Source organism: Strigops habroptila, chromosome 4, assembly GCF_004027225.2.
Source record: "Strigops habroptila isolate Jane chromosome 4, bStrHab1.2.pri, whole genome shotgun sequence".
In the NCBI taxonomy this organism is placed as follows: Eukaryota; Metazoa; Chordata; class Aves; order Psittaciformes; family Psittacidae; genus Strigops; species Strigops habroptila.
In genome coordinates this window covers 5,010,806-5,034,292 of record NC_046358.1, presented here as the reverse complement: position 1 = coordinate 5,034,292, position 23,487 = coordinate 5,010,806, and the positions used below count along the sequence as shown (strand labels likewise).

The window sequence follows — 23,487 nt, the reverse complement described above, 5'->3', positions numbered from 1 at the left end:
AGTTGTAGGAAATGTAGTTTGCAGCAGAGCACAGATAAAGGCATACTTTTTCTTTCTTCTGAACTAGTTGGCAATTCATAAATAGCATAACACACCATAGCTTTGCATTATTTCCATTTTCTGTCTGCTTTGAAAAGAAAAGCAGTAAAATACCACTGAAGTTAAACCATGAACCTGTTGTCTCTGCAATACATAACAGTAGCCAGCAACACAATGAGGAGCCTTGTGCGAATTCAGCACGGTCCCTCTCACCATATTCTGTGCTAATCTAACAGCATTCCTAGCATTCGGACATATCTTGTGTGATTGAATTTAGAATTGTTCACTCAGTTGGGTGAGTAGCTGAGCTGGCAGTTAGTCTTTCAGGTTGTAGAGCTGAAAGTTAAGTAGTGCGGTGATTATGCAAGTTGATACCAGCTTAAAAAAGTCTATATTATAGAAACAGGAAAGTAATGAAGCTGTTTCATTTTTATTTGAGTTTATTCAGTTATATTTCTAGCAACACAAACTGAAATTAAATGTAAGTTCTCATTTACACAACAGGAATGTCCTTAGCTCAGTGTTCCTTGGCATACTTTGATGGATAACTTCTTGAAATAATATTTTGAAATTAGATGATGAATTTTGAATATTAGCATGAATAAAGTGCTTAAACTGGTTTTTCAGTTAACGTTAGCTAATAGTATTGATTGTTACTTGAAACGAGGCTGATATTCTGCTGCCCAAAGTAATGAACACCCATGTAAATGCAGGTCTGAGCCAATGTTCGGAGGGTAGGAAGTAATGTAAGGTAAAATGACAAATTCCAGAGGTTGTTTTGAGCCAAACCAACGTTTTTCAGGCTTCAAAGAAGTTGATATGAAAGATATAAATAGCAAAAATTTCTAAATGGGCTTTAAATTAGGAGGACAATGATAAAATTTGAGAAGTAGACAGGCGGTAAGATTATGCCAAATCATGAAAAATTACAGAAGTCCTGTGAGCTACAAAGTCCATTGGGATACTTCAGGGAAGCTAAATGATGGCTTTTATAACACAGCCCCTTTCAGTATTTAAAAAATAATCATTAGGACACTTGAAAATTGAAACTGTATTACTGATCTATTAGTGATGAACATAGCCGAAAAATGGTGATGAATAAGAACGAGGTGGTGCAAGTGGCATGGGTCATCTAAATAAAAATAAACTTGTTTACAGTCTGTGATTTTCCTCCAGAATATGTTGATATGATGAAAGAGTGACTGCTATCAATATTGCAGTACTTTGACTATTACAAAAAACACGCAGTGAAGGAAAAATTAATTAAGTTGCAGAACTTTGGAGAACAATTATTTAGGTAAATCCAAACTGAGAAATAGCATCTGGAATCTTATGAAAGTTAAACAAGCTATAAATAGACTTATAGAGGCAAATGTTGGCAACTGTAAAAGCAAAGTAAATCACATGGGAAGAAGTAGCTTGAAGTATTGCTGAAATGTAATGACCTATGGCAATGTAGGTAAATGATTCTAGAGGTATCTTCCAACAACCTAAATTATTCTGTAATCAAATGTCAAAGTTGGACCTACAGTGAGCGGGGTATTGGACCTGATTGAAATGATGATACTGTGATTTGAACTACCAATGTGAGAAAAAGATACAAGCATTAGTATGAATTATTACCTTCTATGGCTTATCTATTATTTAACAAAATGCAGCTGGGAAATGGAAGGACTGAACTATTCTAAAATTTAGAGAATACATAGCTAAAAACTGAAGAAATTTCTGGATAAATAGATCATTCTATATTTTTAACCCAACTTCACTATCTTCAGTTGAACAGTTACAATTCATACCAGTCAAGAACGTGACTTAATTTTTTGTAATGTTTATGCTTGCCTATCAATCTGACTGAGATTCGGTTACCGAATATATTATTGATTTTGATTGCAGCTTATTTCTGAGTGAACTAGAACAATATCCTGCTATCCAGAATTTCCATGAAAGTTTTTTAACCTGTATCTGTTGAAAATAGGACAAGATCATTGCCTATTAGGAACATTAAAATGAAAACTGAAAAAAGATCAGTAGGATAAGAAAGCTGTCACTTGCCGATATGGCTGTTGTAGAGGGTTGTTTATTCCATCAGGTTACTAGAGAGTTACTCTTAACTGGTTTTGTCCAGTACAAGAGCAAACAGTTGCTGTAAGTTTTCCTTTTGCTGTATCTGCTAGCCCATGCTTTTTAAAGTGAGTGAAGACTAATAGAAATTTTTTCTTTGTTGTTCAGAACCATAATAAAGGTAATAAAGACTAGAAAGTTGTCAAAAGTTTCCTAGAATTGTTCATACATCTGCATGATTGCTTGCACAGATGTTCTCAGCAGTAGTGTCAAATTGCTGTGCTTAATCAGAAGTTTGTATGTTTGGATTAAGTGCTTGTGCCACTTGCCCTTTTCTAATTTTATATCAACTGATAACAAAATAGAACATTGTTGAAAATAGCAATTACCATATTGATAGTTGTTTGGTTGGGTTTTTTCAATTATATGCATATTCTCAACACAACACCGTGTCAGAACTATTTTGTCAACAATAACAGGCAAAAGTTCTGAAGCATGAGGGGCTTCTGTAACCATTTCATAATTTTTAATTGCATTAACAACACATTCTTTGATCTGTATTTGTGAATATTTCATTTTATGAATTACTATTTGTAACCCATACTTTCAGTAATAGTTCCCACGTTGAGTCTCCTATTGTGTAGTTTTACAAAGTAAGGAACTCTTAATCTCTTCTGTGAAGTAACTATATGATGTTTTCAGTTCCTTGTCAGAAAGTAGTTTTCCATATCTCAAAGTGCACTCATTAACGCTTGAGCTGGTAGGTAATTTTACACAACCAAATCATTTGTTTTGTCTCAATGAAATATATTTTGTTTGTTCCTGATTTTGATTCACAGCAAGTCTTGCAACTTCATTACTATTCAATCAATGTATCACATACAGTTCAAAGCTGAGATGTTTGTTTTGGTTTGTTCTCTTCCCCACCCCCCCTACTCCCCCCTGTCTTCTTTGGTATTCTTGTGATTTTGGTATATTTTAATCTAGTTTGCTATACGCTGAAAGCTTTTCTAGTTATTGCTGGCCAATCTCATTTTCTTCAAAGCCTTAAGACAGCATATGGAAATTTTCAGGAGCACGCTGTTATCCTTTAAATAGTATGGAACTATGTATAGGGTGCTTTTCAGGGCCAGAATGCCAAATAGTGGGTTAGGTCCCTCGATCAGCTTCATCAACGGCAAGACTTTCCAAATGGCTGTCTTCACACAACAACATATTTTTCCAGTGATAGATTGAAGTATAAGAAATTGCCAGTGATACCAGACTTGATAAAAATTCATCTTTTTATATGCACCTTTGCATCTCTGCTTTTTCTTCTCAGAATTCCAGCAAATTTCCTCCTCTAAGTCAGGATTGGAGTCTTTTTTTCTTCTCTTGGCTAAGATTGCTATTGCTTCTTTTGCCATCTTGTTCCTTCCCCCACTCTCAGTTGAGGGGGAAAGTATAAAAAGGATGGAACCTTGTCCTGGTTTCAGCTGTAACAGTTGTATTTTTTTTCCCTTCCTAGCATTTTTTTCATACAATAGTCAAGCTGACTAGACTTCTGACTAATACTTCACACCTGCACCAGATTTAGCACATTCTGGTTTCAGGATGCTTTTCTTTATTGCAGCTTTCTTAAGAAATGCTGATAAAATATTATCCATCTAATTATTATAAAACTTAAATGCTCAGTATTTGTACTAAGTTTATGAAATTTTACTAGATATTTTCCTCTAAGTGTGATATAATAGATGATAAAAATATGAATTGGCTTCTTGAATTAAAAAGTATCATCCATATCTGCAGTACATATTCTATGGGAAATTATGCTAAAAGATCCCTTTACAGTGTTATACAGTGCAGTGATGAAACATCAACATATAGGTACAGCTGTGAGGACAGATATTCCAAATCTATTAAAAATTACTTGAAAATATACCTGATCATAGCAAACATTCCTTACTTAAATAGCCATTTCTTAGAGAGTTACTGCTGAAATTTGACTAGTTCAGTAGGCTCAATGGTGTTAATGTAGCATTCTGGCAATGTATGACTTCAGCATGCAGTTGTCGTATTTATAGGACTTTGCCACAACTATGTTGAAATTATTTTTAGTGCAAATAAAAGTGTTTTAACCTTAGGGATTTTTAACTGTTCTTAAAATAAGAATCATTATCCTTGCACTTAATTGATTTTTTCAGTCATTAGGTTTAACTGGTAATCAAAAGTTATATGAGTTTGATTTGCTTATATTTAAACAGTTTTCTGTTGTGGCTGGTGAGCACTGAACAGAGAAGTAGCCATCTTTGCCAGTAAACACTGCAGACAATAAAAATATTCTTTTGGAAGAAATGAGCACACTAGAAGTCTCACCTGAAATGTTTGATGTTTCAAAACTGCAATGCTTTGTATTATGTTGTCATGTACTAGAATTTATTGCAGTATCTGAAACTAGCTTTGAATTATCAATTATGTAGACACTTATGTTCATGTAATTTGTAAAAACTCTTATAAAAAATGTTTAGTGGTTTATTGATCCTTGAAAGTCCCACTTGTATATTCCACTTCAATTAGTACTTAAAATAAAACAAATTCTTACCTGTAAGTCGTATGCTTGTATAGTGCTTGACTGGTGTCGCGGTTTAAGCCCAGCCGGTAGCTCAGAACCACACAGCCGCTCGCTTAAACCACAACAGCTGTTTTCTACTCAGTTTGGTACTTATCTTCATAGTTCAAATTTTTAAGGACAGGAATTGTCTCTTTCTGTCCTTTCTCCCCTTCTGTCAGTAGAGAAGCTAATTCAGTAGTCCTAATGATGTCTGAAATGCTGAGATTTACTGCAATAAAACGTATTCAAAAGAGCAGCAGGCCAGTATAGTTATTTTTTTTAACAATTTCTTACACCTCAAAATATCTTTTTTATTTTTTAAACAAGTAACTGAATTATAAGCATTTTAGATAACAAGTCTGTCCAAGCAAGCCTTAGCACAAAGTAATGATCAAGTTGTATATGAAAAAGTATGAATACATAAACAGGAATACCTCTTATATTTTATTAATTACTAGCTGCTAAAAATTTAAGGACCTTCAACTTTGTTCTAACTGGAGTGGATTGTTAGATACAGTTTGTATGTAAATCTATTTAATTTTTTTAATGCTATTTTGAAAAAGTAGAGCAAGGGTTAGGTACTTCTTTTGAAGATATAGTTTAGCTGATCTATTTGGGATGTTACTTGCCAATGATAAAGCTTATTAATAACCTACTTGACTCATCCTAGTATGTATTTTAAAACAGGTGAGGCTAATGATAAGGATGTTCAGGTGGTGGAACTTCCCATTGTTGACAGCTTACACCCACGGCCACCTTATTTACCGTTGGCTGTTCCTGAAGACCTGGCTGATAGGCTAATTCGTGTACATGGGGATCCTGCGGTGTGGTGGGTCTCGCAGTTTGTGAAATACTTGATACGTCCACAGCCTTGGTTAGAAAAAGAAATAGAGGAAGCCACCAGGAAACTTGGTTTCAAACATCCAGTGATCGGGTGGGTATTTAGTTTTCTTTTTAACTCTCTGTGCTTTGATATGTATATGTAGTGCTTTCTGTTCAGGACAAATTGTTTCATGATGGGTATCCAAGAGCCTTTAGCATTTTGTTGGGGACAAGGGGTGTTTTCAAGATGAAGCTATTATTTTTTAACTGTGCATAATACAAGTTGATTACGAGTATTTCTTCAGCATACTTGCCCACCTATGGTTTGACTGATATTGCTCAATGGAAGGGTGCTTTTTTGGTTGGTTTTTTTTTAATGTTCTTCTATAGCTAGTAGTGTGATACAGAATTTCATTCATGTAATTGCCTTACAGCTTGTATTCCAGACACTTTTCTGTCTGGGTCTTCTTTGCAAGTGCCTATAGCCTTTACATTTGAGGAAAAAAGGCTAAGCCTGCATTTTATATGCCACAATCCACAGCTGATTTTATTGTTGCCAGCTGAACATGGTATGTGCTTTTCCCTTTCCTGCTGATGTTTTCACTATTGTTGTTTCTTAGCAGAAACTATGTATTGAAAAGGTCCATATAGGGAGGAGAAACGAAAGCATCTATGAGCAATAAAGAACAGCTTGTGGAGGAAAGGTTTTACTGTCATGTAACATGAAAAATGTTGCTGTTATTCTGCTAGAGTCTGCAAACAGTGCTTCATTTGCCAGAATTTGCCTTCAATGCTGAATCTTTCTTTCTGTAGGAGTACACAATAGGTCTGTCCAAGTGTTAGGTGGCTTTTGACCATACAGTTGGTAAGCCACTTCACCACTGAAGACTTGTTAGATTTCAAGCAGATGGGGAACATGCATTTTTAACTACCTTCATTCAAACCCTGCATTGTAGTTTGTGTTCCAATATATCCATGATGCAAATACTTATATTTTGCTTTTGGACTGTATTTATCAAGCATTATGTAGTAACACCAGCTACCTCAACTTTCTGCACAAATGGAATACCTTGTATGCTATAATTAAATCTCCTTCATTCTTTTCTTTCAGTTACCCTTTGCCTTCCTTGCAAGATTATTATATTGCTTTCAAGAACAGACTGATAGCGAACTTCATGTTGTCAGTGTGTCTTGGCAGACATAAATGAATCTTAATCCTTTCTTGTTTTATGTAGGGATTCATTTTAATATGCATTCTAAAAGTGCACACGTGAAATGTAAAGTTAAACTTTCAGTTGCTAAATTATTAATTGTATTTATAAATTGAAATCTGAGTTTCTGCCTTTTTGCAGTGTTCATGTTCGAAGGACAGACAAAGTAGGAACAGAAGCAGCATTTCATCCCATTGAAGAATATATGGTACATGTTGAGGAACGGTTTGAACTTCTTGCTCGCAGAATGCATGTTGATAAAAAAAGAGTGTATTTGGCTACAGATGACCCTTCATTGTTGCAAGAGGCAAAATCCAAGTAAGATGAACTATGTTTGTATTACAATTTGTTCCTTCTGGTTAGCTTTACAATTTCTGACTATTGTGTGCACAAATCTTAGAGGTTTTTTGCTTGTTTTTTTAAGCTATTTATTTAATTTGGTTATAACTTATATATTTGACTGCATTTCAGCTTCCAGTGATTTTGACTTTTCTCTCAGACATTCCTTTTTAATTTGGATTATTTTTTTCCACACATATGCTTTTCAGAGCTTAATGTTAAAAATCTAGAAGAGTTGAGCAAAATACCTATGACTACTTAAACCTGTAATGCTGTAAAAGGCAAATATGAATAATAAATGCACCAAACATTCTATAGAACATAAATATTAAAAATAAACTATTCAGAAATATTGTAAAAAGTAGTCAATGTGTTAAGAAGTTTCACCTGTCTAAACAATACCTTTCTGTGAATGGTTCGGAATCACAGTATGGTTGGGGTTGGAAGGGACCTGTGGAGATCATAGAATCATAGAATAGTTAGGGTTGGAAAGGACCTTAAGATCATCTAGTCCAACCTCCCTGCTAAAGCAGGTTGCCAGAGAAATTTTTATAAGCTGATTGACAACCTTCTCATGACTCAGAAAGATTTCTATATTGTGAACTTAGAAGACTTTAACCCTACATGTTGAATAATTTTAATGTTTGTCCTTAAATATATGTGGGATTCTTGATCTATAACACTGTCTCTGTCCCTTATTTGCTCCTTGTCCTCTTCTAGCTCTCCAGAACATGGGTTTAACAACCTACCCTAGGTATAGGATATCCCAGCTTGTCAGAGAATATATAACTGTGCTCAAACCTGCAACAGTGTATATTTATTTACTCCTAACATAACCTGTATTTCCATGTAAGAAATTGCTGTTAAGTTGCATGTCTTGCAAGGTGCCACTGAGATGGCAAAACCTTCTGTTTAGTAAAAGAAAGTATGTGCATATGCAAGAATAATGTTCCATATTTAACTGTATCTTTCTTGGGTTATGGTGTTTATGGTATAGAAACAAATTCACGAAAGCTAATTGCCATGACAGTATAGAAACTTGGATATCTATTTCAGAAGCATTGAATATAAGTGTATTCATTACTAAGTACAAGTTAGCACTTTTTTGCTTTCGAGTACTGTTTATTTATCTGTCTACTGAGTAGCACCTATTTCTGTTTCCAAAATTTTTTTCTCCCTTGAACAGATTTTTTTTTTTTTTTTTTCATTTAAGCAAGGAAATTAAAATTTTAAAAGGAAGGTAACTCCAAAGTGGCAAATTTTTTAACTGTTTTATTCTCAGTAGACATGCTTGGAAAAAATATATAAGATTACATTCTGGATTACAAATTTTCTTTTGCATGAGGTAAGCAGAAAATGCTGTTTTGTAGTAGAGGAATTTTCTAGAGCATTGCAAGCCTGTGTGTTTCATTCGTGCTATTTCTATTTTTCTTTCATATCTATAAGGGGCTGCTGTTTATAATTATGGAGTTTTGAAAATACTAAATGAACATACACAACTCCAGATGATGGCAATCTAATCCTTCCTTTTTTGTATATGTAGAGACAAGAACAGTAGCAGAAACAATTCTGATAACATAACATTTAAAGTGCAAATCTGAACGATGAAAAGACAGGTAATAAAAAACTGAGGTTATAATATTTAATTCATTACATCGTCTTAAATAACTTTAATTACTGTTTGTAACATAACAGAATTCAATATTGCTGTAGCAATCTTAGTTACGCATTTTTTCTTTGTGTGCAGCTTTCAATCCTTAGCACAGTATACTTTAGTGTTGTGAATAATAATGAGATGCACTACCTATGTAAACATACAGTTGCTTGCACCCTACTGTTGCTTGCAATCGAGTTGAAGGCATTTGTAACTTCCTGTGATTTCATACAAGGCAGGACTTGATGTTTCAGCACTTAAAGGCATCTGAAGACAGGTTAAGGTCAGATTTTGAGAATAAAGAACCTTTTCATCCTCTTCTTATGAAGAAAAATACAGATTAGATTACACTTCTGACAAAAAACATTCCAATCACATTGAACTACCAAGCTTCAACACAAACGGCTGTCACATTATACCACAGTAGCTTATGTTGCATTCATTATTGGTTGCAGTAATATTAGTAAGTACTAGCTGGATATTATATCTCTCTATAAATGAGAGTGATTGGCTGTCAAACATTGTTGGCATTTAAATAGTGAAAATTTTGCCAACATTCACATGAATAGGCATGTTTCTATTAAGAGAAGTGTTTCAAACTATTCACAGTCATGAAAACAGAAATGTTTTGACTGAAGTTTCAGGAACTTCCCTGGCAGTCAGATGTCTACCAACTGCAAGTATGGTATGGAGTTAGTACTATCAATATGTAGAGTGTTTTTGTTTTCTTTTCCGAAAGAAAGAAGTGAATGTATTTTCAGAATTAGGATGATTAGAGAGGAGCATGGTTGACAGTTCAACAGCTGTAATAACTATGGGATTAAAGCACTTCATAGAATCATAGAATGGTTTGGGTTGGAAGGGACCTTAAAGCTCATCCAGTTCCAACCCCTTGCCACAGGCAGGGACACCTCCCACTAGACCAGGTTACTCCAAGCCCCGTTCAATCTGGTCTTGAACACTGCCAGGGGTGGGGCAGCTACAGCTTTTCTGGGCACCCTGTGCCAGTGCCTCACCACCCTCATGGGGAAGAATTTCTTCCTAATGTCTGATCTAAATCTCCCCTCTGTCAGATTGAATCCACTCCCCCTTGTCCTGTCACTCTCCAGACTTCCTGCAGACCCCCTTTAGGTACTGGAAGACTGTTATAAGGTCTGCTCTGAGCCTTCTCTTCTCCAGGCTGAACAACCCCCAACTCAGCCTGTTTCCACAGGAGAGGTGCTCCAGCCCTCTGATCATCTTGTCCTCCTCTGGACTTGCTCGAGCAGGTTCACATCCCTCTGTGTTGGGGGCCCCAGAGCTGAACACAAGACTGGAGGTGCAGCCCAGGACATGGTTGGTTTCTGGGCTGCAAGCACATACTGCCAGGTCTTGTTGAGATTTTTGTCAACCAACATCTGACAACTTTTGGTAAGCAGAGGTTGTGGTATTTGTCTTAAATAAGTGATATGTTAGGGATGGTGTAAATTGCCTGTTATTTGGCTGATTTAATAGTTTTGAAATAGAAATCTTTAAATTTCTAGTATGTGTGTTCCTAGTCTATATCATATATAGCATCTTCTGTCTTTAAGGCACAGTATTGAAAATAATGCAGCTGAACATGTGCATGGATTCTTAAGAAACCAGATTTAATACCTTTCTGGTTTATATGTGAATGTATTTTGGTCTCTGTCATGTATATGAGCAAATTCAAATTCAACAAGTTACATTGTTCCTTTTAGAATATTTACCTGTGAAGTTATATGTATTTTGCTGCTTCTATTTTTTTTACTTTTTTTGCAGTAATTTGCCTTCCTTATGAGTTTTTTTTCCCCCAGCACTTATGAAAGCTTTTTTTCCCCTCAGTATTTCACTATTTACTTCCACAATAGCAGGTTAATGTCTTTTCTCTTTGTGTACTGTCTGTATTTTAGCTGTTGTAACTCTCCCTGCCCCTAAATCATAGTATGCCTGATACATACATTCAGTAATGCTTCAAAGTTCTTGAGCCTGGTGAACAGTTCGTACATTTTCCAATTCTTTTTAGAGCAAGACCTGAACAAACATGTTATTTCTTACTCCATTTGTTTACACACATGCTCACACTCTTCTTTTAGAGGGAAGAAAACTTGCATTGCCTGTTCTGGACACTTCCCCAGTTGTAGCAAATTGAGAACTGAAGCCTGGGACTTGCCTTGGTTTGTACCGGCTAAACAGTGTAGAGAAAAGCTATAGTTACACAAGTAGTTGATCAGCTTCTGAAACCAATTGGAACTTGAAATAGACTCATAACTGTGCTTGGTTTGTATCCTTATCTGAGGCTGGTAGTTGCAGCATGGAAAGATTTTAAATTCTCTCTTCCCCACCTTGTTCTGATTTTTTCTTCTTTTCCTGAGGGGAAAAAGAAAAAAAATCCTTTCTGGCCTGAATATAAGTTTCAAGAATATTTTTGGTAGCTTTAGAAGAATTAGATTTATTTTTTTATTTTTTTTTTTAGATATGTTGAGGAGATATGCTACATATATATAGTCTGATACAAAGAAAACAGCATTATGGTGTTTGGTTTGATCTTCACAGTCTGTTCCTTTCCTGTATAGAGAAGAGAGTTTGTGGATAATTTCTTTGGAAAGCTAGAAGGGATCCTACTGTGTTTAGGCAATGCTGTCAGTAAGAATATGACATCTTAGTATTTATTACTCATTTACCATGCATTCAGAAATCCTAGTAATAGGATCTGCTTAAAAAAAAAAAAATAATCCCCAAAAGCTTACAACATATGTATTACATTAATCATAATATAAATACAGACAGAAAAGGGAATAGAAGGAAGCAAGAGCTAACTATAGAGCTTTAGAAGTTTCATTTCCTTTATTCTTTGTAGTCATTGTGGCAAGAATAGCTTTAAATAGAATCTAAGGCACTGTAGTGAGTGGGAAGGAAAATTAAACCTCACCTGATGCGGGAAGTCAGTGGGCCACATGAGGCTAAGCTTGAGAGGAGTATTGGCTTGGCCTTTTACTGTATTTTTCTTTATGCTCTTCTTTCAGCCTGTGTTGGAGATAGGATGGTGGACTAGAAGATTCTTTGGTCACAGAGAGTATGGTTGCTATTATACTCCCATTTTAGGGTGTTTAAAAGAAACCTCTTTTCCTAAGCATGAATATAGCGCTGTGTGCTATATGTGTGTGTGGCTGACCTAGTTTCAGCTGTAACAGTTGTGCCACAACAGTGGCACAGCATAAAAGTGCTTGTTTGAAAACTTAAAACATGTGAGTAAATAAATGCTAAGCTTGGATCGCAGCTTTGAAGAAATGGGTTCTGAAACTGTTGGCTAAATGAATTTGGATCAACTTTACAAAATAGAATTGAAGACCAGATTTAAAAGCATCTTAAAGACTGTTTGCAGAATAAAGGGAGGAAGGAGAAAAAATTAAATGTGTGCTTAAGAAGATGTGTGAATAATTGTTTGGATTTGGGGGTTTTCTATTTTGTTTTGTGTTTTGTTTTTTTAACAGATTTAATATGACAGGCTTTTTGGTGTGCTTCATTTGTCAAGTTATTAGACTGGTCTCTTGCTAGTAGGAAATCAGATTCTTCAAGAAAGGTTCTTTTCTCTCTACTCAGCATGTGGATTCTGATTTTCAAAATCTGAAGCGATTATTTTTAGCAGTATTCCTGATGCCAAGAACTTGCCAAGGGAAGTGCAGATATCTTTACTATATTCACTGTCCTAGAAATGACATCTTCTGTTAAACATTTTTTGCGTTGCTCCCCTCAGAGTTGCATCGCTGATGCCCATCTCTCTTCCTCAGCTAGTTTTCACTGTAGAGTATGACATATCCCTGCCCATGGCAGAGGGTTGTAACTAAGGTCCTTTCCAACCCAAACCATTCTATGATTCTATATTTCCATTTGGCCTGCACTTTTTTTTTTTCTTTAAAAAAACCCAAACCTAATATGATTCAAACAATGGAAACAGAAATAGAATGTATCACACATATTGTGTTGTCTGTTGTATTTTGAGAGCTGCTTAAATGTTGATGTTAATTTTAGGCATGAGAAGAAAGAAAATTATCATTGTGATAGAGTTAATTTTGAAAAAAACTGTTTCTTGATCCAAACGCTTCTAGAATTTCTCAAAAGAGGTCAAATCAGTTACTCCAGATGAATAATATTTCCACCTTCTCTTCCTTCTTTTTGTTTTGTTTTGCCTTGCTTTTAATGTAACATGAACTACCCTTGACATTAGTGATCAGATGCACCCTTTAAAGTTGTCATCTTATCTCTGGGAAATTTAGCATACCTGTATTATTTTTTTGTTAGAGCAGGTGTTTCTCTGCTCATACATAGCTATAAAATAATAATAATTATTTTTACATAATTACTATGTATTTTACATAATTACGTAACAGAACATAAAATTCTGTTAAAATCACTATGAAGATAAATTAAAATTCTTCCTGAAATGTGGAAGTTTTGCACATAGCTTTTTGATTCACTCTTGAGGTGGATTTCCTGATTTGGCAGTCGCAGCTAGTGAATGTTAAATGAAAAAAACCTGCTATATTTGCCCATTTCACTTTTGAAAACAGTTTTGCCATAGTTTGAACATTAAAGTGGAATAAATTACAGATGTTCTTTCAAGAGGTTGTCATAATCATGTCTGCTGTGTGTCCAGAGTATAGGTACACACTGCATTGTATACTAGTGCATGCTAACTCCAATAACTTTCCAAAAAGTCGTGAGTGTAAACCTTATTTTGAACAATATTCAGCACGGGACTGTCAAGCTTTGAAGCATCTAGTTACAGGTCTAAGTTAACTGTTGCTCCAGCAAGTATATTGCTGCTCTATATTATGTAATTTATTAAACAGTGTAAGAGTAATTAATTCGTAAAATTAATGTAAGTAATAAGTAATGTAAGTAATAAGTAATATTAGCTGCCTTACTATCTTACCTAGTATATTGATTTATAATTGCTATGAAGTGGTATATATGAAAAATAGATTTTATTTGAATTATTTTATAATTAGCCCTGTAGTTGAGATTTTGTAGTAGGCAGGTTACTTGTATGAGTTTCACTTCATGGTTGAAATATAATCATCATGTAGCAGCAGTGTAGTTATTATCTTTGTTACATCTGCCTGGAATTTTTCATATAAAACTTACCTTTCATAGGAGGCTGACTTAAAATTTAATCAATTTGTGCCACTTTTCACAATTTATTTCAAGTTTCAGTTCCCCGGCAAAGAAGTAGGAATGGTTTGAGAAAGACCATCCTCTTTCAACATTTTTAAAAATTTTTTTTTCCATTCAAAGTAATTGTTAATTGTTAAAAACTCGTAATTTTATTTTGAAAATAACGGACCAAGGGTTTATATTTCAAATAAAAATATTTTGACTTGAAGTATCACTATTTTGTTTGTGGTATGTCAAGAAAGGTGAACTGACATGAAATTTTACATTTCTCTCTTTTGTCTAGCAAATTACAGATTTTTTTCTCCTAATAACTATGAAGATATTTTTGTTGTTAGTTTAGATTTGTTTATTTAGCATGTCTCTTTTACAGGTGACTGATTTTTCTTGCACAATATCATGATCATTATCTAACAGAGAGTGTGGCAATAAACAAGATGTAGTCTAGTAGAAACATAATCCAATATTCTATTTAGTAGTAGAGAAATTAAGTGATCTGGTTATATTTCATTAAAAATCAGTAGAATTAGCTGAATATAGCATACATTTCCTGACATGTGTTTCACTTCTTTTACAGTGTCAGATCTCAGACAGACTTACAGTATCTTTATTTATGTATTTCTGGATACATAGGGCATGCTTGGAGGCAGCAGTAACATTCTAGAGTTTTCTGCAAAATTATAATGCATTCCCTGTAATGCAGAGATGCAAAATAAATTAACTCTCTTATCTTGCAGCAAAGATGATGCTTCCTAAGAAAAAATGAAATTAAAAAAATAAAAGACTTTGCTGTTAACATGATTTGTATTTTCACAGGTATCCAAATTATGAATTCATCAGTGATAACTCCATATCCTGGTCAGCAGGACTTCATAACCGTTACACTGAAAATTCCCTAAGAGGTGTTATTCTGGATATTCACTTCCTGTCGCAGGCAGACTTCCTGGTCTGTACATTTTCGTCCCAGGTAAACTGCAATACAAATACAATATAGAGTATATGCACCAGTTCTACATCTTAGTTTTCTTCATGCTCATGCTATCTTATTCTCAGTAGTCTCTCATGAAAACTTCAGGGAAGAATTAAAGGCTCAGTATGGCGTGTGAACATTCAGAAGACTGTAAGCACTGGTTGGTTACTTTTCCACTGAAGTTACTGGCTTAATTAAGATATTGGAAATGAGCAAGAAATTATATTAAGCATGTTGAAGAGTTCCTTGTCTTGCATAAAGTTAATGTGCAACTTGTATCCATCCATTTCTATGCAGCTTAGTTAAGGCATTTAAAATAAGTAAACCCGATTTTAAACATGTTTAAAGCTGCTTAATTTTGCATAAAATTAATATATAACTTGTGTCTATCCATTTCTACGCATCGTTGCACTCCACTACTGTTCAAACATATCTGCTGTTGCTTTAGTTGATTGTGGGAATGAAAAAGAATGAAGAAAGCAGACATTTAATTTCTCTTCAGTCTATGACATTTCTAGCAAAGCAGTGGCAGCTCCATAAATGTGAATTCTGACCACTGTAATCCATAGAGACTTCTTGTTGCAGACAATTATATCCTACAAGCATATCCTTTCTTGAGCAGTCTGACGAAGCAAGTTGGAGTCCATTAGAAAATGGAATCATATCATTATAATCGTTGGCATTTTCTTCTTTATGTCATATTATATAATAATTTTATATATAATGAAAAGCTGTTTTAAAAGGTGGTTTAAGATTTAAAAAGATTGGAAAGCAGTATTTTGTGACTGACACGCTGATCTACCTAATTCAAGTATGGTGAAATAGGACTGAAATCAAACAGAGTGTTTGTTTTTTTTTTACCTGCCATTGTCATATATGCTCTTAGGTGACACTCCTGGTTAGGGAAGCATTCAACTACAGATAATGATAGATTATGATCACACATGATTGCACAGTTACGTGGAAGTGGAGACAAAACTGAAAGTTAAAATTTACTTCAAACCCGAATTTTTCCACAACCTCAAATGTAAATTGTCTCCTGCACTGCCATGACAATTAGATAGGTAACAAGCATAATGTTAATATTAATATATGATTGATACAGTGATATATTGACCTTGACAGCCAGAATTCTTAATAGCATTACCATGGCAAGAAGACAGCAGAACAGAAAAGTATAGAAAAGCCTCTTATCCCACAATCATGCTTGTGGATACACTTTTTTTTTCATTGTTCACTAAACCCTGTGAAGAAAATTACATTTTATAGCATACTTAGGTTACTATAGCCTAAGTCAGACCAAGACGTGAATAAATTCCAAAGTAAAAATCCTCACTAAGAAAAGCTTGTGAAGAGCCATCCACTTTTATAATAATGCTTGATTCAGCTGAAGTATGTCCACTGAATGCATATCTCAGTGAAAGAGGTGATTATCAGCTGATACCTGGAGTTGTCTTACATGCCACACATGCACTGGTGTAGAGACAGTTCATATTCTGCAGGAAGAGTTACATGGTCTTGGATAAAAACTTAACAAGAAATCTAGAACATTTTCTGCTATTATTGTATTCACATAACTGTGTTAAAAATGGTAAGTGTTTGCTTTAACTAAAACAATTGGTATAAACATAGAAAAAACCATGTTTAAATACAGGTACAAATGGCTTGGACAGAGTATATCGAAATTGAATTGTCCATGTTGGAGTAATATATATTGACATAGTTAAGGTGATACTAGTTGGCCGGGACCTCTGGAGGTCATCTGGTACCTCCTTTGAGGGTACCTTTGAGGATACCTTTGAAGTACATGGTATCTTTGAGTTTCAGTCTCATTCTGTATCTCCCTGCATTTCACAATAGACATGTTTGCTGGATGACATATTTGGATTTCCAGAGTTGCATAAAATTCTACTGAAGTCTAGGAAATCCTGTATTAGACTGTTACTTTCAATAGCTGGGACTATGAATTTGGTCTGAGCATCTACTTAATTTATTCTGGGCAATTTCTTCTGCTTTAATAATTTGAACTCTTCAAAAATCATATAGCACCAGTTTTACTGGTCAGGCAACAAAGTGATTGATACCAATGTGATTGACATTGGGCTTTTCTAAGGTCTGAGGCAAGTTTTCCCACTGTTCATAAGGATTTCTCTTTTATGGGTTTAAAACTTGATCCTCTGATCTCTAACATTTGAACTACTGTCCCTGTCCTTTCATCGGTGAAATGAACAGTTTGGTAGTTACTTTGGTATTGAGTTTAAGCAAAATCAGGCTGTTAATGACTCTTTTGTCCAATCTGCATAAAGAGAAAGTAAGGATAAGAATATAGTCTAATTTTCAGTGTGATTTTGGACTTCACATAAATCAATTGTACTCTGACTTTTTTCTATTTTATTTTCCTTGCCAGACAGAGTCAAAACTTCATTACGAGGTATTAAGAGAAAATTATAGTTTATGTGGATAGAATCAGGTGCTATATGAAGTCCCTTGTATTAATTCTTATTGTGCTACCAAAACTAAATGAATACTGATAGAAGCTTAAGGATAGATATTTCATTACAATACTGTTAAAAGAAATTAAGCCCGTCAAGGGAAATAACCTGCATTGGCACTGCATTTCAGCAAAATCATATTAATTGAGAAGTATAGAGAAACCAGATTGTAGTTGCACAAATCATAACACAGGAGCAGTATTAAGATTGCACATTAAAACAAAAAAGCTTTTTTGTCTCTCCAGTCTTCATTTAGATGAAATTGTAGCTCCCTCTGCCTGACATATTTGTCTTCATAATCTCATTTCCTTCCAGAATTTATTAGTCTCTGTATTTTGCATTGTACATGTAAGTATACAGACTGCAAAAATAAGTGCATGTGTGAGTAAAAAAGGGGAGGCTGGCTTGAACTACAGTTCTTCATGTGGATTCTTTGCCTGCTGCCCTCAACAGCTTACAGTTTAGTTATCCAGGTGAGAGGAGATGTTGTATATTTTATGTCATATATGCAGGACACTCATTTAAAAAGAAAACATTTCTACTGGAATGATTTATAATATCTTACAGAGTGTGTGTGTATTCTCCTCCTGAAGTACACACACAGGCAGAGAAGAAAACACCAAAAACAGTCACAGAAGCTATAAAATAAATAACCTCTTGCCAGTGTATGGGTAATCAAGTTTATATTATGGGGTATAGCAAGTACTTCGAAATAATTAACTTTAGCCTGATGTTCTGAAAGCTAGTTTTGAAAAGTTATTTCAAAGATCAGATGGAGAGGGATAAAAGGAAATCTATTCCATTTTTTGAAAGCAACTGCCTCTCACAAAGCTAGGAAGGTACAAATATGTCTTGTTTGACTGATCAAAGTTCTATTCACCCTATCTTCAGAGGCAGAAAAGTAAAATCAAGCTTTACTGTATTTTTGTAGACTGAAAGTTATGAAAAAGCTCAAATGCTTCTTCATATTGAAGTCCGCTGTATTTAGTTTATCAAGCTCTGTCAAGCTTGCTTGCAATCAGAGAAAGATTCAGTAATGTAGATTAGAAGTCAGAAAGGTCACAGTGTCCAAATGAGACACCTGACAAAAAGAGCTTTTTAGCCAATTGCTGAAAAGAGCTTTGTTTAATATAGTGGCAGCCTTCTGTGCTTCTGGCAACTCTGAGAGATATAACACGATTCTGATGTGGGGACCTGTTTTTCAGTCTGAAGAAAATTCCCTTCATAAAATGCTATACAATGACATTTCAAAATGCATCTTTCTTCTCACCAACATTGTTGTTATCCTGCTGGAATTCAGCTTCATTTAGGTGTCTTCCAAGCTGCCAACAGTCATAATTCTACAACAGTTCTAATATTAACAGCATTTTAAAGCATTGGATTTCTGGAACTGCTCGATTGTGAAAATTGGAGCTTTCTTTAGAAAAGTAAATGTAAAGCCTCATTATTGCAGAATAAATTTTGAAAATGTAAGTTCTAAAGGTTCAAGGGGAAGTAAAATATAGTTGTTAGTAGTAGTAGAAAAGGAAAACAAATTTGCTTCTACATTTGATTTGCTATATATCATTAATTTTAAAAAGCAGGGTGGCAAGTGTTCATATAGATGTCTTAAATCTTAATGAAAAGTAGGCTGTTCTAATTATTTATCTATTTATTTATCTGCTTTATTTATCTACCAAAATCTGTTCACCAGAGTACTCATTAAAATGCTGCTGCAAAATGTTATGCTTCTTGTTAGAAATATGCAGGGTTTTGGATGTTTTGTTGGGTTATTTTTGTTGTTTGGTTGGGTTTTTTTAGTTGTGTTTTGGAAAGATTTTGCCTTTTTTTGCTTGTTTTATTCAGTTTTGGGTTTGTGGTGTTTTGTTTTTTTCACCTGGACATTCCAAACCTTGATCCTGTTGTGGAATCTAATTGTTACACATTGGGTGCTGACTTCTGTGGTATATTGCAGGCACAAACAATATTTATGACTTCTCTTTTGTTTTTATTTCCTAAGGTTTGTCGAGTTGCCTATGAAATTATGCAGACATTGCATCCAGATGCTTCAGCATATTTCCATTCTTTGGATGATATCTACTACTTTGGAGGACAGAATGCGCACAACCAGATTGCTATTTATGCTCATCATCCAAGAACTGCAGATGAAATTCCTATGGAACCTGGAGATGTAATTGGAGTAGCTGGAAACCACTGGGATGGTTATTCAAAAGGCATCAATAGAAAATTAGGAAGAACAGGCCTGTACCCATCCTATAAAGTTAAGGAGAAAATTGAGACAGTCAAGTATCCTACATACCCAGAAGCTGACAAGTAGATTAAAAGGAAGACCTTCGGCAGTAATTCTCGATTTTGATTGGTTTGAACCAGTCAACACACTAACTAATGGTTTATATGGGATTTGAATTTGCATTTTAACATGCAGTTAAAATCAAAACCTTTAGCAATGAAACTCGATAAGAAGCTGAGAACAAATGGATGGGCTATTATCTGAACTTACTCTTAAACAGTTTTTGTTATATGCACTCACACATGCACACACAAACCCACATACAACAGGAAAACTGTTGTTTTATACTTTTTGTCTCTTTTCAAGATTCGTCCCAGTCATTAGTCTCACGTGAGCTTTGGGCTCTTTTTCTCTGCCATTAATTGACAATAATGTTCAGACTTATAACACTGCCACATTGTGTAATTTAAGTGACATGAACATATTTTGTATGTGCAAAATCTAAAACATGGTGCCTATATTTGAAAAAATTGTGACCTTTTTAGAAGAGCCATGCCTATTTCACAATGGGTAAGAGTCGATCTTCAACTGGTGTTACCATGACCACTGAACTTGCTTCGAACAACAGATTCAGATTTCAGACTAGACTTCTTTTACAAGTTTATTTTTAGCATTCCATTGATTACTTCTCATCATTAATAAAATAAAGAATACATCCAACAATAAAATGGTCACTGTCTGTTAGGAACTTTGTAAAACAATGCCATGAACAGATTTTTTAGTACTGATATTGTTTCTGGACGTTGGGTTTGGGGGGGGGGGAGGGGGAAGACAATGAACCACACAATCCACAAAGGAAGAAGGTAGCTGGAGTTTCACTGAGTTTTTACATACTCATTAAGTAGTACAAAAACTGCTTAGCAGCACAGTGCTGCTCCATTCTGTGGATGGTGGGTTTCAGCAGGATGACTTCAGTGGCTCAATTTCTTGCATTAATTCTCCAGCACTGTGCTTTTTACTTTCTGTGTTTCTCTTCTGAAAACATGTTTTTAGGGTATCATTATAGATGGCCATTCATCATTTTGGCATTGAATGTAGTTACTTTTAAGTAAAATATTTCAGGTCATCCCATTTATAGAACCTGTCAATCTAGAATGCTCTAAAAAAACCCTAGCAATTTACCAAAAAAAGTAGATTCCAAGAAAATATACACAAGGATAAATTTTTATGCATGACATAAAATTGTTAGTACTTCTTAGTGTTTTGAAATCTGTTGCTAGTCTGCTCTCTATTAAGAAAAGAGATAATTTACAAAACAGTTTTGCAAACAGATTTGTAGATTTGGGGGTTGTGTATATATATATTAAAAAATGAACAACATATCAAGAGATTATTTCCAAATAGAAAGGATGTTAATAGCATTACACAGGATCTAGTGCAATCCAATCTGGGATACTGGAAGTGCAGAAAATGTTTACTGTTCAGACACTGAGAAAATACCACATGAGTAACAATTTAAAAAGCATGGCTGCTTGACCTTAACAAAGCAAAAATTAAAAGGCGATTTAATTATATTTATGAATAGACCAAGGACAGTGTTGACATGATGAATGGATGCACTTGACCATGAATAAATTTTAGACTGAAAAGTAAAAGGAAATCGCTGGCAGTGTGAAGTTTAGCAAAAGTCTTCGAATTGAAATAGTGGTAAGGTGGAACTTCATTGGTATGTAAAGGAATTAACAAAGTAATTCTCTCTGACATTACTTGCACGACTAATCCTCTAGATCCCTTTCAGTTTGTGTTCCTCAACCAAATTGTGTCTTGAAAAAGAATAACAAAAATCTAAGTTGAAAATGTCTGTGGAAAACGAATGTAAGTTGCCTGTTAGTATCACATAGACATGTCAGTAAAAATGAGCAGATATCAAATGAGATTTAAAGATGGATTGAAGGATAAAGGCAAATGAGTACGATTGGCTGAGAAATACTAAATATGATGAATTTTTGTGACTAAAGATGTCTAGAGTTAACTGGTGTTTCTGTATTTTGGAGGTTCTAAGGAAGCTGTTTGATACTAGATTCCTGGCTAAGTGGTTGTGATACATTTTCCATTAACTCAGCCAAACTCGTGGTATTTCAGATGCACAAATGTAGGCTAAATTATAACTTATTTTTACTTAAATTTGAGTTGTACATATAAAGCTATTGCTACTTTCCTTTTCAACTTGGAAAAAAAAAAAATATCCAAACCCACAAATATTTCTTCCTCAACGGTTAGATCAATGCATTTTATCTTTGGGAAAAGTAATTTAATTATTTCTCCACAAACACTACATTATCTATTTGATATTTACAGATTTTGGAAATGTTTTATTTTTGAAGCTCTTTACTTACATCTTCAGAGTTTCCAGTTCATTTCTTAGAGTGTGAAGCAGAAATTCATGAGTGAATTAATGTATGAAAATTCCTTCATAGTCAGGTAACTCGACTGAAAATACCACTAAAGAAGATAAATAACAGAGCATCTAAGATGATCCCAAAGGCAAGAGCAGATCTTCTGAGATAGTAACAAGAGAAAACACTGATGTTACAGAGGACATATGTGTACAATGTTGCAGTTTCTCAACAGACTTTATATGACAAAATGTTTGCAAGGTACATGTGCCTCCTTACATATTTTAAGTACCTAATGAATAATTAGCTCATCATTTTTGAGGAAATGATCATGAAATGGTATGAAATTATAAAATTATTGTTAATAATTAAAAATATACTAATGTAAATGCTATGACCTTATTCCCCTGGGACATATGATTCTCTAGTGCTTATAATGCCGGGGAAGACACTTAGCAATAGGTAGCTTACAAGATGTGTATGTAAGTAGGGATTTCTTTTAAGACTACCAGTTGTTTATGTCTTGGAATCCTGGGACCTTGGGACATTAAAACTGAATTTATTTTATATCAAACAAAATGAATATTAGAGACTTTATTCTCAGTTACAATGGTATCCAGGTCGTATGGAAGGATTCATGGGTAAATGAAAGTGAGACCCCCAGATTTTTATTGTAGCTCACAGAAAAGCGAAATAAGAAGAAATAAAAATTTTGTCTTAAATACCTGAAAGAAAGCTGAATCTTTTGAAAGTTGTGAACTCAAGATACTAGCCAGAATGCTTGCAAACAAGCAAGTATGCATCTTCCTCCTTCTGTTCACCTCATAGCTCTGCAACAATCCAGCCATGTAATTTTTGCCTCATACCAAACCACCATGTCTGACATCCATAAAGCAAAGCCCTCATACTCTCTTAAACAAGCAACTGTGTAATTAAATCTTTCTTCTTTAAGAAGCATTTCTCTGTGTGTGTGTACATGCATGTGCGTGTTGTGTTCATAAAAAAGAATATGATCAGTAGTCATTCCTTCTTTGCTATTTTACATCATCATTGTCATGTTCTCTGTAATAACTTACCTGCCAGGTAAATGTAGTCTCTGGAAACTGAATATTCAACTTGCATCTTATTAACTGGGCCAAGAAATTTATTCTAAGTAGTTCAGTTAACTGGTATTCTGTTACATTGGTGCACCAGGAGATGGGGTCATGGCAACAGGTTGTTGCTACGACTACAAGCACACGTACCTGAGTTCTGCCCTTGATTTTCAGTCCAGCCTGTGGTCAGATGCATATGGGATTCCCAAGCTTCCTTTACCAACATACTGTCCTTGTGAATTGCAGAGTATGATGGATTTGTACATGAAGGATGATACTTTATTTTAAAATATTTACCTTCAGAGAAGTCTTTTGTCTACCCCTTCTACCACTGAATTTTAAGGAAAGTTGCAGTTACCGGAAAGATTTGACCAATTTTTCAGAAGAGAGAGCAGATGATACCTTTCTTGTGGA

The 23,487-nt window shown here is 34.6% G+C and overlaps 1 protein-coding gene across 2 annotated transcripts in view; it reads left to right on the top strand.

Annotated features, from left to right (window-relative positions):
- FUT8 (fucosyltransferase 8) overlaps positions 1–22,710 on the top strand; it is a 125,963-nt gene extending 103,253 nt beyond the window's left edge. For both annotated transcript variants that reach the window (XM_030483767.1, XM_030483765.1), the window contains exons 9-12: positions 5,378–5,624; positions 6,865–7,041; positions 14,708–14,858; positions 19,353–22,710. In XM_030483767.1, the coding sequence (XP_030339627.1) occupies positions 5,378–5,624; positions 6,865–7,041; positions 14,708–14,858; positions 19,353–19,670 (893 nt within the window). In that variant the 3' untranslated portion in view covers positions 19,671–22,710. The remainder of the gene's footprint in view (positions 1–5,377; positions 5,625–6,864; positions 7,042–14,707; positions 14,859–19,352) is intronic.
- The last annotated feature ends 777 nt before the right edge of the window (positions 22,711–23,487 follow it).